Here is a 14,081-nt window from a genome sequence, read left to right as displayed (position 1 = left end):
GAGCAGAGATTTGACTGACTGCAGAATCTGGGGTAGGAGATGCTCCTTCCGAACTTAAAGCATTCAGAGGCGCCCAGCCCAGTTTTATGGAGTAATAGAGTTTTCCCATGTCTGGGGACCCCTAGTGTACCCATGGCCCATTGCTGGTTGGGTATGATTGAGGGGTTCAGAATTAGAGCACTTGCTAGCCTATCTCACCGCAGCCCCATTATGTAACTTACCACCATCAGACTTCAGGCAAGGGCTCCATATTAATTTTTCTGACACAATTTTCTTTCTTGTGTCAGTTTGTAAGTTTGTTTTATTTATTTGTAAGTTTGTTTATAGAATTTATTTGTAAGTTTGTTTATAGAATTTTATTTTACTTTAAGTTCTGGGATACATGTGCTGAACCTGCAGGGTTCAGTTCCTTATTCAAGTCTTAGAATTGCTCAACTCATCAAGAATAATACAAAATGTGTCCATTTTTGGGGAAATGTAAGTGAACATCCAAGCACAATTTTTTGTGTGGATATATCAGTTACACCCCTATGAACATAATTGCTCGTCCTCACCAATCTCAAAGGCATCTAGATCTTCAACTTCCTAGCCTTGAGAATTCAGAAAAATATGTTTATGATATTTCTGAGCCACCCATTTTATGGAGTTCTGTTATAGCAGCTGAAACAGACTAAAAGATTTGCCAAGTGTCATTAAGGGCAGTGAGATTCCACCATACTTGAGAGACGAGCATTACTCTCTCATTTGCAGCTCAGGATGACAGAAACTTGACCTTGAGCTGATCTGAAAAGAAGATGGTGCTTCCTCTCCCTCAGATCTCAGTTGAAGCCATGGTGTCAGATCTCTACGGTGGAGACTAAATTCCAGTCTGTGAGGTGATGGATGCCTGTCTCCTCCAAGCCTCACTTATGAGACAGAGTTTTCTTGCCATGCACTATAGACCAAGAACAGACGGACCCCAATTATTCTCACCCCTGCTCACTTATATGGCAGAGGTTCTGGGAAGTTTCCTGGGAGAGGTATAATGAGACTATGTGAGTCCATGACTCTCCTACAGTTTTCTGCTCTTAAAGCAGGACTGTCACTCTGAGATGTATGAATAATTTCGTGTGCACCAAGGCAAAGGCTGTTATATTTTTATAGGTAAAGATGCAGGGCACAAAAACAGAGATACAGCACGCTCTAAATTGTGTGACTATATTTGCAGTCCAATGTGAATAATTTCTACACTAAAGTTATCCTAAAACACACAATGTATTTTTATTGTAAGTAACTAATGAAAAGGTGACAGCTCCATGAGAGCAATAATACAGTTGGTTTAGCAGAGAGAATGAGAAATAGCATAATTTAAGAATAATCAGATGGACACTGTGCCATGTGCCTGTATGTTCAACTAGTCAGGATGCTAATGTGGGAAGATCACCTGAGCCCAGGATTTCAAGGCCAGCCTGCAAAATATTTCTAGACCCATTTTATTGAAAAATAACATAACGTTCTGGGTCATGACAAACCTCAAAAACTGATCCTCCAAATAGGAATGAATTTAATTGCATTAGATTGTGGATCGATTTTTTACACAAAACAGTGACACCATGCCAGCAGTGAGTACAGAATAACATCCAGTTGTTATTTGAAGAGATACAGACTCCCAAACAGAGACATGAAGTAGAGACTGTCAAAGGCAACAGTGCCAAATGACTGCTTTTCCACTGACGCTGTGTGTATATCCAGGAATGCACCTGTGAGTGACGACATCACGTCCTTCATAGTGTGAGATAAAGAGACATTGCTACCCATCTGACTAAGGATTAATAACCAGAATATACCAGGATCTCAGACAACTCCAGAGGAAAATCATCTAGTAATCTGAATAAAAAGTAGGCAATAATTATTTCTCAAAATAAGACTTTCAAATTGCAAACAGACATATAAAAATGTGTTGTACAACACTGATCATTAGAAAAATGCAAAACAAAACTACAGTGAAATATCATCTCATCTGATTTTAAAATGATTTTAACCGAAAGCCAGACAGAAACAAATACTGGCAGGGACACGGAGAAATGGGAACACTCATAAACTATTGGTGGGCATTTAAATTAATACAACCACTATGGAGAACAGTTTAGAGTTTCCTCAAACCTAATAATAGCGTTATAGAATCCAGCAATCTTGCTGCTGGCAAGTACCCTCCACCCACAAAGAAAAATGTTTTTTGCACTACCATGTTTGTTACAGCACTATTCATAATAGCCAAAATTTGAAAGCAACCTAAGTGCCTATTAACAGATGAATGGATAAATAAAAACTGGTACATATAGGATGTGGATTAATGTTACACCGTGAAAAGAATGAGATTTTGTCATTTGCAACAACCTAAGAACATACTGGTTTCTTCATGCTACTGAGATCTACATAGACATTCATAGCCTTCTTTCTTTGCCTGTCCATAATCCCACACTCCAAATTGAGGAAACCTCTTCTACCATATGAAATTAATTTACTTAGTGCACAATTTCAAAATACACAAAATGTGTTAGAATTGTTAAACTGACCCTTGTTGAAAATATGTTTATCAACTACTGTCCAGTGCTTATGTGCAGCATGTTTATATTTTACAATCACAACATCAAATTCTTACCAAAGATACTTGATTATTTTATTCGTGCCCTACCTTCTACAGTGAAATTAGTTCAAACTTTTTTTTTATCATTGTTAGATATTGTATATAGATTTCATTTTATTCTGTGTTTCATGACCAGCTAAATACTTTTGAAGTTGCATGCATTTAGGTTAACACTTTGTTTCAAAAAATTATGAGTTTTCACAAATTAAGACATGTGTTTATCATTGGACATCATGAAAATAGTTTCATTGTGATTAAAAAGTATGTGTTTCACCTAATCCACACACCTTCTCTCCAAATTCCTCAAAGGTTTACTGGATCTATATTTTTGTGTTTGGCAAAATAGCCTGGCTATTCTCTTAGCCTTTTTTGCAAAGCATCAAGATTCACTTTCACTGACTACAGCATGAATTGGGCCCAGATGGCTGGAGGAGAGGGGCTGGAGTGGGTGGTAGCAGCTCTGCACCAACACGAAGAAGATTTACAATACCCAGGGATAACACTTAATATCACAATCACCTTTAAAATGATCTACGTGAGATCTGAGGAGTAGGTAGTGTGTTACTGTGAAAGACACAGCGAGGGCCATCTATGTGTCTAGAGGCAAACTTTCCTGCAGGAAGACAAGAGGGGACTTTGTGGTGAATGGGCTCAGAACCACCAGGTGGCGCTCGGGATGGTAGGGTGTGCTCAGGACACCATGGGGTGCTCAGAACACTAGGGGGCGGTCAAGACCAGCAGGAGGCATTCAGAATAACAGGGGACACTCAGGACAGCAGGGGGCACTCAGGACACCAGGGGGTGCTCAGGACCAGCAGATGGGGACCCCAGGCGGTGCTCAGGATGCCAGGGGGCGCTCAGCACAAGCAAGGGGCACAGAATCATGAGGGTGCAATTCCAGACCACCAGGAAACCCTCAGGACCACCAAGAGGTTCTCAGAATCCACCCGGGGTAACACGACAACCTAAAGGCACAGAAGACCACCAGGAGACACTCATGACCACTGAAGAACATTGAGGACACCAGGGGTTCAGGACCAACAGAGAGTGCTTGGGCCACCATGGGGCTCTCTGCAACCACCAGGGAATCAATTGTTCAGGACACTAGGGTTCTCTTAGGAGGAAGATCCACATTGGTGCCTGGGAAGGATGAGGTTTGCTTTTAGACATTGCTGATTCCTGAGCTGGTCAAGCAAAAGTCTTCCCAGGATCTCTCACCATTTCTTCCTTGTAACATGGTTTCTTTCACATACAAACCCTTAACTTAGAACAGGAATTCAATTCAACTTTTAACCCTGCATATTTTTAGAATAATGCTAGCAATAGTAATTCAATGTGTTTTAATAATAAGAAATGGTGTATGCCTAATTCAAACTTTGGTTCCACGCATGGGTTTTGTTTTTTGTGCTATGTCAGTCACACAATAGTAAATCCTTTTCTAACAATAACTCAGCAGTTTCATGGTGTTAAGTTTCTTTTCCTTTTGTTTCCCTTTTGTGGAGGTGAAAAACCACTTTCAGGGGTCAGTTCCTCCACCTTTGTTGAGTTCTGGGGTTCTACTCTTCACACTGTTTCTCCTCCTTCTCTTCTTCCATCAAATCCTTTTGTCTTCCTCAGTCTTCCAGTAAGAAACAACAAGTCCCTTTATTTTGTCTCCTCCATGTCTGGTGAATCTGTTCACTTCTCTTGGTGATAACTGAAGCCAAACAAGTTTAGGAGGATAACAGTTCTTATAATATGCTCATCTAGGCCGGGCATGGTGTCTCATGCCTGTAATCCCAGCATTTTGGGAGGCTGAGGCGGGTGGATAACTGAGGTTGGGAGTTCGAGACCAGCCTGGCCAACATGGCAAAACCCTGTCTCTACTAAGAATGCAAAATTAGTCAGGCATGGTGGCAGACACCTGTAATCCCAGCTACTTGGGAGGCTGAGGCAGGAGAATGGCTTGAACCCCAGGGCAGGAGGTTGCAGTGAGTTGAAATCATGCCACTTCACTCCAGCCTGGGTGACAGAAAGAAACTGTGAAAAGAAAGACCGACAGGCAGATGGAAAGAAGAAAGATGAAGGAAGGAAGGGAGGGAGGGAGGAAGGAAGGAAGGGAAGGGAAAGAGAGAAAGAGGAGAGGAGAAGAAAAGCGAAAAAAGAAAAGAAAAGAAAAGAAAAAGAATATACTCATCTACCTGCAGACTCTCTGACCTCCTCACCCTTTTCTAGGTTCCTGCAGACCCCACAACATCAAGTCTTTTTCCTAAGTACCTCAGAGTGGGCTCTGCTGCTCCTGTTGCTCCTGCTGCTCCCTGTGTGCTCAGCACTGAGGCTCACGAGCGCTTTGATGATGAAGTTCAAACCCCTAAAGTGTTTGCAAACTCTCAGACCACCCTCTAGCAAGCTGCCATTGTGAGTGAATTCTGGAAATCCCGGGCTGATTTCAGTTCCATATTGCTGGATGTTCTCTAGCATCCAGGAGTATTGGCAAACAAACATCTAGAATTTGCATTGAAACTTTATGCAATATCAATGGTAGAAAACAATCCTAATTTCTAAATAAGAACATTTTATCCTGACTTTTATAAAAATATAATGTGAAGGGCCGGGCACGGTGGCTCACAGCTGTAATCCCAGCACTTTGGGAGGCCTAGGCGGGCGGATCACGAGGACAGGAGATCGAGACCATCCTGGCTAACACGGTGAAACTCCGTCTCTAATAAAAATACAAAAAAATTAGCCGGGCGTGGTAGTGGGCGCCTGTAATCTCAGCTTCCTGGGAGGCTGAGGCAGGAGAATGGCATGAACCCAGGAGGCAGAGCTTGCAGTGAGCCGAGATCGTGCCACTGTACTCCAGTCTGGGCAACAGAGCGAGACTTCGTCTCAAAAAAACCAAAAATTTTATATATATATATATATATATATAAAATGTGAATTTTACAATAATGTAATAAAATTTTTAAAGTGATGTTTCTTATATTTTATTAAATTTATTAATAACTGACTGATATTTAAAGCATACTAATAGCATAAATGACAAACCAACACAGAAAAGCTATACATAAATACCATTGTACATTATTTAATTTGGCAAGAATGGTATTTACTTTAAGTTCTGCCAAAACTTGCCTATAAATATATGTGTTTACAGGCATTAGGATAGAGAAGCAATCACACAGAACAACAACATTTTGGAATACTACATTATGCTATAAAACAGTAAATTCAATTCAATTAAATAATTAAAATAATATTAAATAAATTCGTGTTCTGTTTTGGTATTTGGATATGCGTTCATTTTTGTATTTTCTTTTTTGTATCTTTAGTAGAGATGGGGTTTCACCATGTTGGCCAGGCTCGTCTCAAACTCCTAACCTCAGGTGATCCACCCACCTCGGCCTCCCAAGGTGCTGGGATTACAGGCGTGAGCCACCGCACCCAACCCATTTTTGTATTTTCACATGTATGTTTCAGTACTGAGCATATGTGTGTATGTGTATGTGTGATTATAAACTTATAAAATACTTTATTCATCTATATAGTTATGCAAATTAAAGAGTTTCATGTGAAGAGACAGTAGAAAACACAAAAGGAGAAGAGTTATAGAAAGCATTTGCAATACCTAGGGCCTACAGAGGAGTTGTATTAATATGAAAAATAGTAGCTTAATATTTTGGAAATGACACACACAGTAACAAATATCTATATGAAATTAATAAGATATTGGCACGAAGTTAAGAAAAAATTAACATAAGTATGCTCACTATTGGTCTATAAAATGCCTATAATAATAACACTTTTTATTTATCATATTATAGAAAATAAAATAACTATATAAATAGCACTCTTTTTGCTTGATAGCATTAGGTAATTCACATGTTTTTTGATACAAATAAACATTGGTCATTTTTTATGGTAATTTCAATATTTTCTTCTAGAATATATGTTCATAATTATAATTGAAATTATAGAATTTCCAGAAACTTATTTTTTCAGTTGTGACATGTATTCTTATGATTGTCTTTTTACATTAATATACCTTTGATTCAGAGTAATAATAGACAAACAAAATAATTATAAAGTTGATACAGTGTGTTCCCACCTCCAAGTATCTCCTAAGATCAATATACTCCATCATCATAAGACATGGTGTTAACATATTTACATTGATAAGTTGAAAATTATTCCATGCCAGACCTTATTTTATTTTTTCAATAATTTCTTTTGTAAACTAAAAACAAAATTCTAAGCTTCCTCAAGCAACTGAATGAACCCAACCTTCAGCCAAGGGGATTTCAAAGTAAATTCTAAAACTTGTTCCAGCAATGATGGGAAAGTGAGAGGTCAGACATGACTCATTAATTCTCCTCTCATTGGAATTAAGGTGCCAGTGGCCAGCATTAGCACTAAAACAAAGATCTTAAGACTGACAAAACTACATTTTTGCTATAAACACTCTTTATAGAAAAAAGACACAAAATTACAACCTGATTCTAGCATAACATCACATGACAAACAGGAAGACCTAATGATCTATTCTCTATGAAGTCTGCTACCTGGAGGCTTCATCTACATAATAAGAACTATAATCTCCACAAACCCTTGTCTTAATCTAGACACTCATTTGTGAGGAGTGTATTACCTTACATTTCAACCAATTACCAATCAGAAAATCTTTAAATTCACCTATGTCCTGAAAGCCCAGGCATCATCTTTTCCTGCCTTTCTGGACTGCATAAATGGTATAGCTCACATGTGTTGATTAACATCTACCTGTAACTTCTGACCCACTAAAATATATAAAATCAAGCTGTAACCAAACCATTTTGGACACATATTCTCAGGAACTCCTGGAGTGGTGTCATGGGCCTTGGCCACTCATATATATCTCAAAATGAACTATTTTAAATATTTCATAGTTTGTCCCTTTTAGTGGATATCTTCTTTTTCTTTCTTTCTTTCTTTTTTTTTTTTTTTTCTTTTTGAGACGGAATCTCTCTTTGCTGTTGCTTTTGTATATTTGTTTGTTCCCAGACTCCATCAAGTTCATCACTTTGAATTCAGTTGTCATGTTCCTTTATTCTCTTCTGGTAAATCACAGTTTGTATTTCTGAAGTTTTCCAGGTGAATATTTTATAGATACAAATGTATCAAGTAGGTTGAAAGTGCCATTTGGAACACTCCTATCTTTATTATTTAATCATTGCTTGTTTTGTCGATCACAATGAGTGCTGATTTCTCCATCTTCTATGTATGTTAGTCTATTTTCTGTTCCAAATCCATTTTAAATGTATTTTGGAAAGTTGATCCTATTATTCTATGTAATATTTCACTTGAGTCACAAAGGTATTCATTTTATGATTATTTGGTCTGAAATTCATATAGCTATTCAAGTTTTCTTTGGTTTATATTTTCATGGTATATATTTTTCTATCCTTATTTTTTCTATTCATGAATATCTAAAGAAGTTTTCTTGGAGAGAGAGAATTGCTGGGTCCTAATTTTTTAGTTGACTATGAGGAATTATTTCTTAATGATACTACTCTTTTATCCAATTATTCTTGTTTTAATTTATCTTTTTACAATAATATATATTGTTTCTATTAACTTATTATTAATTATTACATGACTAATATTTTATAGGTTATCATAAGGGTAACAATAAGACATTTCTATGATTGAATTCTAATTCAAAAATGTAATACCCCTTTACATATAGAACAGAGATATTATAACCGTATTTGTCTATTTTCTCTTTTCTATCCCTTTTAAATTTTCTCAATTTGTAGTAATGTATGCTATAAAAATGGAGTATTGGAATTTTATAATTGCTTTACACATTTATATAATAAAAGAAATTTTATTTAAAAACAAAATTTAAACCTCATTTTTCCATTGTTGACAATCTTTATTTTTTTGGATAGATTCAGGTAATGGATATATATAATATGGCTAGTCACCTAGAAAGTCTGCTGAAATGTCTATGGAAAGATTATTGTGCTGGGAATAGATTTTCTCAGGATTTATTTGTCCTACAAAATATTTATTTTTCTTTGATTTGTCATCTCCACAGACAATGTCAAGAAGATGCTGTATCTGCAAATGGGCAATCTGCAAACCAAGAACACATCACTATATTACTGTGCAACAGAAGTGCATGAGGAAAGGCCAGTGTGAGCACAGACGCAAACCTCCAGGGACACATGGGCAAATTAGCTGCAGGGGGCGCTCAGGACTCACTGATCAGAATCAATCCCAGAGGGAGGTGCACAGAAAGTTTAGGACTGCTTTCCTGCAAGGATGGAAAAAAAAACTTTCTCCATCTGAGAGTTTCTCCAGGGAACTTCTCTAATTTCAGAATTCTGTGCCTACCTACCAATGCCATCTCTAAATTTTTTTAAAATATTGTGTTATGAGGACATATTCTCCCATGGACAAAATGCAAACTGACACAGAGATGAAAAGCACTGAACCATGGTCGCCAGAAATGGAGACGTGTAGAAGCTCAGTGGGACCTGTTGAATCTTCTCCAATCACACTCACAGCAGAGAACTTACTGGGTCTCCCTGACTAGAATAGTCTTTAGGGATGGTGATACCAGCCTAAAGATGGTGGACTATGGTCAGAGTCATATAGAATATGGGGACCACTACAGTTTTTATGTCTGACCCTTCTCCTGACGCTAAAGTATGCAAATTAATATCAACACTGATCTGGTGCTTCTTTTGATTCTAATTGATTTTCTTTCTTTTTAGTTGTCATTCTCACTATTCTTTGGATTTTCCTGCTCCCTGGAAAAGGTAAACGTGGTCACCATGATCTCAACTCCAGGGCTGAAGCCCCTTCCCTGTAATCAGTTTGGGCTCAGGCTGTGGCTACTGCAGCCATGTGGAAGAGGCTGAAGGTACTTTCGGCTTCCCTGGAAATGCAGTAGCCATTTGTAGTGAAAGAAATAAGCTTGGCTGGTTAAAATGGGAGGTGGATGTAGAATTAATTGGTTACTACATAAACTGTCCTTCTTCACCAATCTTAGGACAAGATTGTGAAATTTGTAAGAATCAAAATGGAGTTGCATGTGTTAAAATCCTGACAAACGGAGTCAGGGAAGTGTAGGGAGAATTCTCACACACATATCCCTGATAACAAGACTATCATAAAATAATTCTTGCACAAAGGCCAACACAACCTCCCAATCATGACTTCTGCCAAGGCATCTCCTCAAAACTACTTGTCCAGCCTTAGATTAATGCCATCTGAATTACACTGATCGTGTTACTATCACTGCTCCTCACCACAGATGCACTACCCTACTGAGTCCTGAAACCTGACTCCATCCCATAGAATAGGGCAGAGATGAGGGCAATGCAAATCTCCACCAGCTCCACCCTCCTCTGGGTTGAAAAGCAGAGCACAGGGCCTGGCTCAGTGACTCCTGTGCCCCACCATGGACACGCTTTGCTCCACGCTCCTGCTGCTGACCGTCCCTTCATGTGAGTGCTGTGATCAGGGACTCACTCAGGGATAAAACATCTGTTCTCTCCTTTGTGGGCTTCATCTTCTTCTGCTTTCTCCACAGGGGTCTTCTCCCAGGTGACCTTGAAGGAGTCTGGTCCTGCGCTAGTGAAACCCACACAGACCCTCACGCTGACCTGCACCTTCTCTGGGTTCTCACTCAGCACTTCTGGAATGCGTGTGAGCTGGATCCGTCAGCCCCCAGGAAAGGCCCTGGAGTGGCTTGCACGCATTGATTGGGATGATGATAAATACTACAGCACATCTCTGAAGAGCAGGCTCACCATCTCCAAGGACACCTCCAAGAACCAGGTTGTCCTTACAATGACCAACATGGACCCTGTGGACACAGCCACATATTACTGTGCACGGAGACCACAGAGACACAGCTCAGGGCGCCTCCTGTACAAGAACCCAGGCTGCTTCTTATTGGTGCTCCCTCCCCACCAATGCAGAACAGGAAAGTGTGGCTGAGATGCCATTTCCTGCTAGGGCCTGGGTTTCCCATCACCACTAGACTCAGAGCCCTGTCTTCCTCCTTCTTGCATGTCTCCTGTTAATGGTTCATGTCTCCTGTTAATGGTTCATGCAAGCAGCAGCTGTATCCTGTTTGACAAAGATTCAGCATGAAATATCTCTGTTACTTGGGCCAGATGCATCACTGTTATGTGGCCACCAGATTCTTGGGCTCATACCACCCCAAAGGGCAGAATACAAATCAGCAGAACATATGCCTTTATTAAACTGCAGGAAATGACATTGGAGAAAAATGTAGGGATAAGAGAGCAGGAGGAATTGTGAAAATCCAGATAATAGCTTTTCTTGTAGAGAGAAAGTTGCAATCATAAAGTAATTTTATAAAACAATAAAATAGATGGAATATGTCCTCATCATGGAGTGTCTCACAGTGTCAGTGCACAAATAAATTTCTAAAAATGTCACAGGGTAGGTGTGACACAGGAGGCTTATTTCCACACAAGGAGCCCATAAATATTTCCACACAAGGAGCCCAGGTAAGTAAAAATCCAATTCTTAGAAAGGGAAGTGCCTCAACTCGACTTCAGAAACCCACCTCAGTGAGTCTGAGGAACAACGTGGAAAAGAAATGGGAAATCCAACAATATCTTTCTTATGAAAATCCTAGCTCATGTTTGAACACGAAACACAACTGTCCACAATTTTAGAAAAATCATCCCATGGCAACAAATAACTATGCTCAAAAGCTACTAAACTAAGAGAGTTTCAGCAATGAGCAGGTCAGTGCTGATATCCCGGGAGAATCAATGCTCTCAGGCACATTGTACAAAACCCAGAATTGAGCCACACAATCTATGGCCAAGTGATCTTTGACAAAGGTAACAAAAATATGCATGGGGAGGAGGACACGCTCTTCATGCCATGTTGCTGGGACAATTGGACTGCCATATGCAGAAGAATGAAACTGGACCCCAACATCTCAATATATACATAACCAACAGAAAATGGACTGAAGGCTTGATTATAGGACCTCAGACTATAAACGTACTTGAAGGAAACCCCAGGAGAACTCCTCTGGACATTGGGCTTAGTAAATAATTTATGACTAAAACCTCAAAAGCACAAGCAATAACATAAAAATATAGACAAATGGAACTTAAACTAAAGAGCTTCCACACAAACTGAGTGAACAGACAAATTACAGAATGATAAAAAATATTTGCACACATTGCATCTGGCAGGGGACTGATAGGCAGAATTTACATGGAACTGAAACAACTTCACCACAACAACAGCTACGAAAAACAACCTCATTAGAAAGGACACGAGTAGGAATTGTTTTAAACAACACATAAAACTGGACCATAGATATGTAAACAATACTAAACACCACTAATTATCAGGGAGATGCAATTGAAACAGCAAAGAGATATCTTACTCCAGTCAGACTGGCTTTTATTAAAGAGGCAAAAATAAGAGACATTGGTGAGGATTGAAGGCAAAGGGAACTGTCAGTCACTGTTGGTGAGGATGTAGATGAGCACAGCCTCTGTGGAAAACAGTATGGAGATTTTTCAAAGAAATAAAAGTAGGACTACCTTTGATTCAGTAACCCCACCACTGCGTAACTACCCAAAGGAAAAATAAATCATTATATCAGAATGATAATCAGACTTTTGTTTTCCTGCAGAACTATTCACAATAGCACAGACATCAATCTAAGGAATTATCCTGTGTCTAACAAAAGATAATTTTATAAAGAAAATGTCACATATATACAATTAAATACTATCCAGCCATATTAAGGAATGAAATCATGTGTTTTGCAGCTACATGGATAGAACTCGAGGTCATTATTTTAAGTGTAATAACTGAGAAACAGAAGAGTACATACTACATGTTCTCACTTACAAATGAGAGCTAAGTAATATCTGCACAGGGACACAAAGAAAGCAATGATGAAGTCTCAGAAAGAGAGGAGAGCAAAAGGTGGGAGAATGGTGGGAAATTACTTAAGGGGTATGATGTACATTATTTGGATCATGAATACATTAAAGCCAAGACTACTATGCAATATATATGTAACAAAATTGCAGTCACTCCCCATAAATTTATACATATAAAATAAAAACAAATACAATTAAAATATGAAATTATTAACAGTTGATCAATAATCCTGAAAATTAAAATTTATGATCAATAAATGAAAATAATATTAGTTGAACTTCATCAAATTTTAAAACATTGTCTACTCAAGTGACTATCAAGAAAATGAAGGACAAGCTTCAGAGGAGAAAATATTTGCAAATCATGTATCTACCAATGTAATTATAATAAGAACCTGCAAAACTCAACAGTAAAAAGAAGCAATCTGTTTAAAAATAGGCAAAGGTTTGTGCAAACCTTTTATCAAAGAAGATGTATAGATGACACATCAGCATATGAATGTGATTTTCTATTAGAGAAATGCAAATAAAGATCAAAAGGAGACACGACTCTAGGCTTTAGAATGACAAAAAATAAAGAAGAAATGCTGGCAGTACCAGTGTCAGTGAGCATGCCAGGACCCTAGAGACTAAAATATTGCTAGTACAAAATGAAACAGGTTCTGGGGAAAACTATTTACAGTTTCTTATCAAATTAAACATGTCCTTAACCTATGACCTAGGAATCTCACTCCTGAGTATGTGCTACAAAGGATTAAAATCATATGTTCACACACGTATATTCAGATATTTAACATTGTATGTGTGTGTGTGTGTGTGTTAGAAACTAAAAACAACATGAATGTCTTTCAATATTTGACACAAAGCATTGGAGGTGAACTCCAGACTTTCTCCTGAGTGAGAGAAGCCCTGCCTGAAAGATCCCCAGAAACACAGTCACGGATATCACTGTCACCCTCGCATGTCACTGATTTGGGCTGGGCTCTCTCTGTCTCTTCCCTGATCAGGACCAGATGTTAAGCTCCACCACTTGCAGTTGCAAATTTATATTTTCAACAATGCACTGAGGTCTAAATTGCTCTACAGACTCAACCAGACAAACATGGGTGCCTTTGAACAAACAGTGCCTGACACTTGTACTGACCCCAGGAGAACTCTTCCCCACTCTCTTTCTTCTTGGTTCTCTCCTGCAAGCCAGGAGCCCTGCAGTTTAGCCTGGATCTCCCCTGCATCCATCCATCTCCTTCCAAGCGCATTTGACCACAGCCTCCACTGTTTTTGAGAGCATTTGTGGGCTTTGTAATTCTCCACACTGTTGTAAATGAAATCAGATCCTTCAAGACCACATTTAGGACTCTATTTTATGACTAAATTTTAGCAACCACACCCCCTGCTCCTGAGACAGACAGAGCTCCTAAATAAGGTTCTGCAGGTGGAGATTAGGAGCATTTTTCATCTTTAATGTAGGAGCTGAGTGCTCAGTGGAAGGATGAGGAGAAGCTTTCCACTTTATCAGCATGCAGATCCTGCTGGGG

General features: G+C 38.8%; 1 protein-coding gene and 1 gene segment (V, D, J or C); both read left to right on the top strand.

Annotated features, from left to right (window-relative positions):
• The window catches only part of LOC106995637 (immunoglobulin heavy constant delta-like), a 727,209-nt gene that overhangs the window by 442,518 nt on the left and 270,610 nt on the right, over window positions 1-14,081 (top strand).
• Window positions 9,950-11,014, top strand: LOC714419 (immunoglobulin heavy variable 2-70D). The gene is made up of 2 exons (XM_077942169.1): window positions 9,950-10,101; window positions 10,188-11,014. The coding sequence occupies exons 1-2, from the start codon at window positions 10,056-10,058 to the stop codon at window positions 10,595-10,597; spliced, it is 456 nt and encodes a 151-aa protein (XP_077798295.1). The 5' UTR covers window positions 9,950-10,055; the 3' UTR covers window positions 10,598-11,014.

Source organism: Macaca mulatta, chromosome 7 (genome assembly GCF_049350105.2).
Source record: "Macaca mulatta isolate MMU2019108-1 chromosome 7, T2T-MMU8v2.0, whole genome shotgun sequence".
Taxonomy (NCBI): Eukaryota; Metazoa; Chordata; class Mammalia; order Primates; family Cercopithecidae; genus Macaca; species Macaca mulatta.
The sequence above is the reverse complement of the archived record's forward strand: the minus strand, read 5'-3'. Positions and strand labels throughout refer to the sequence as shown.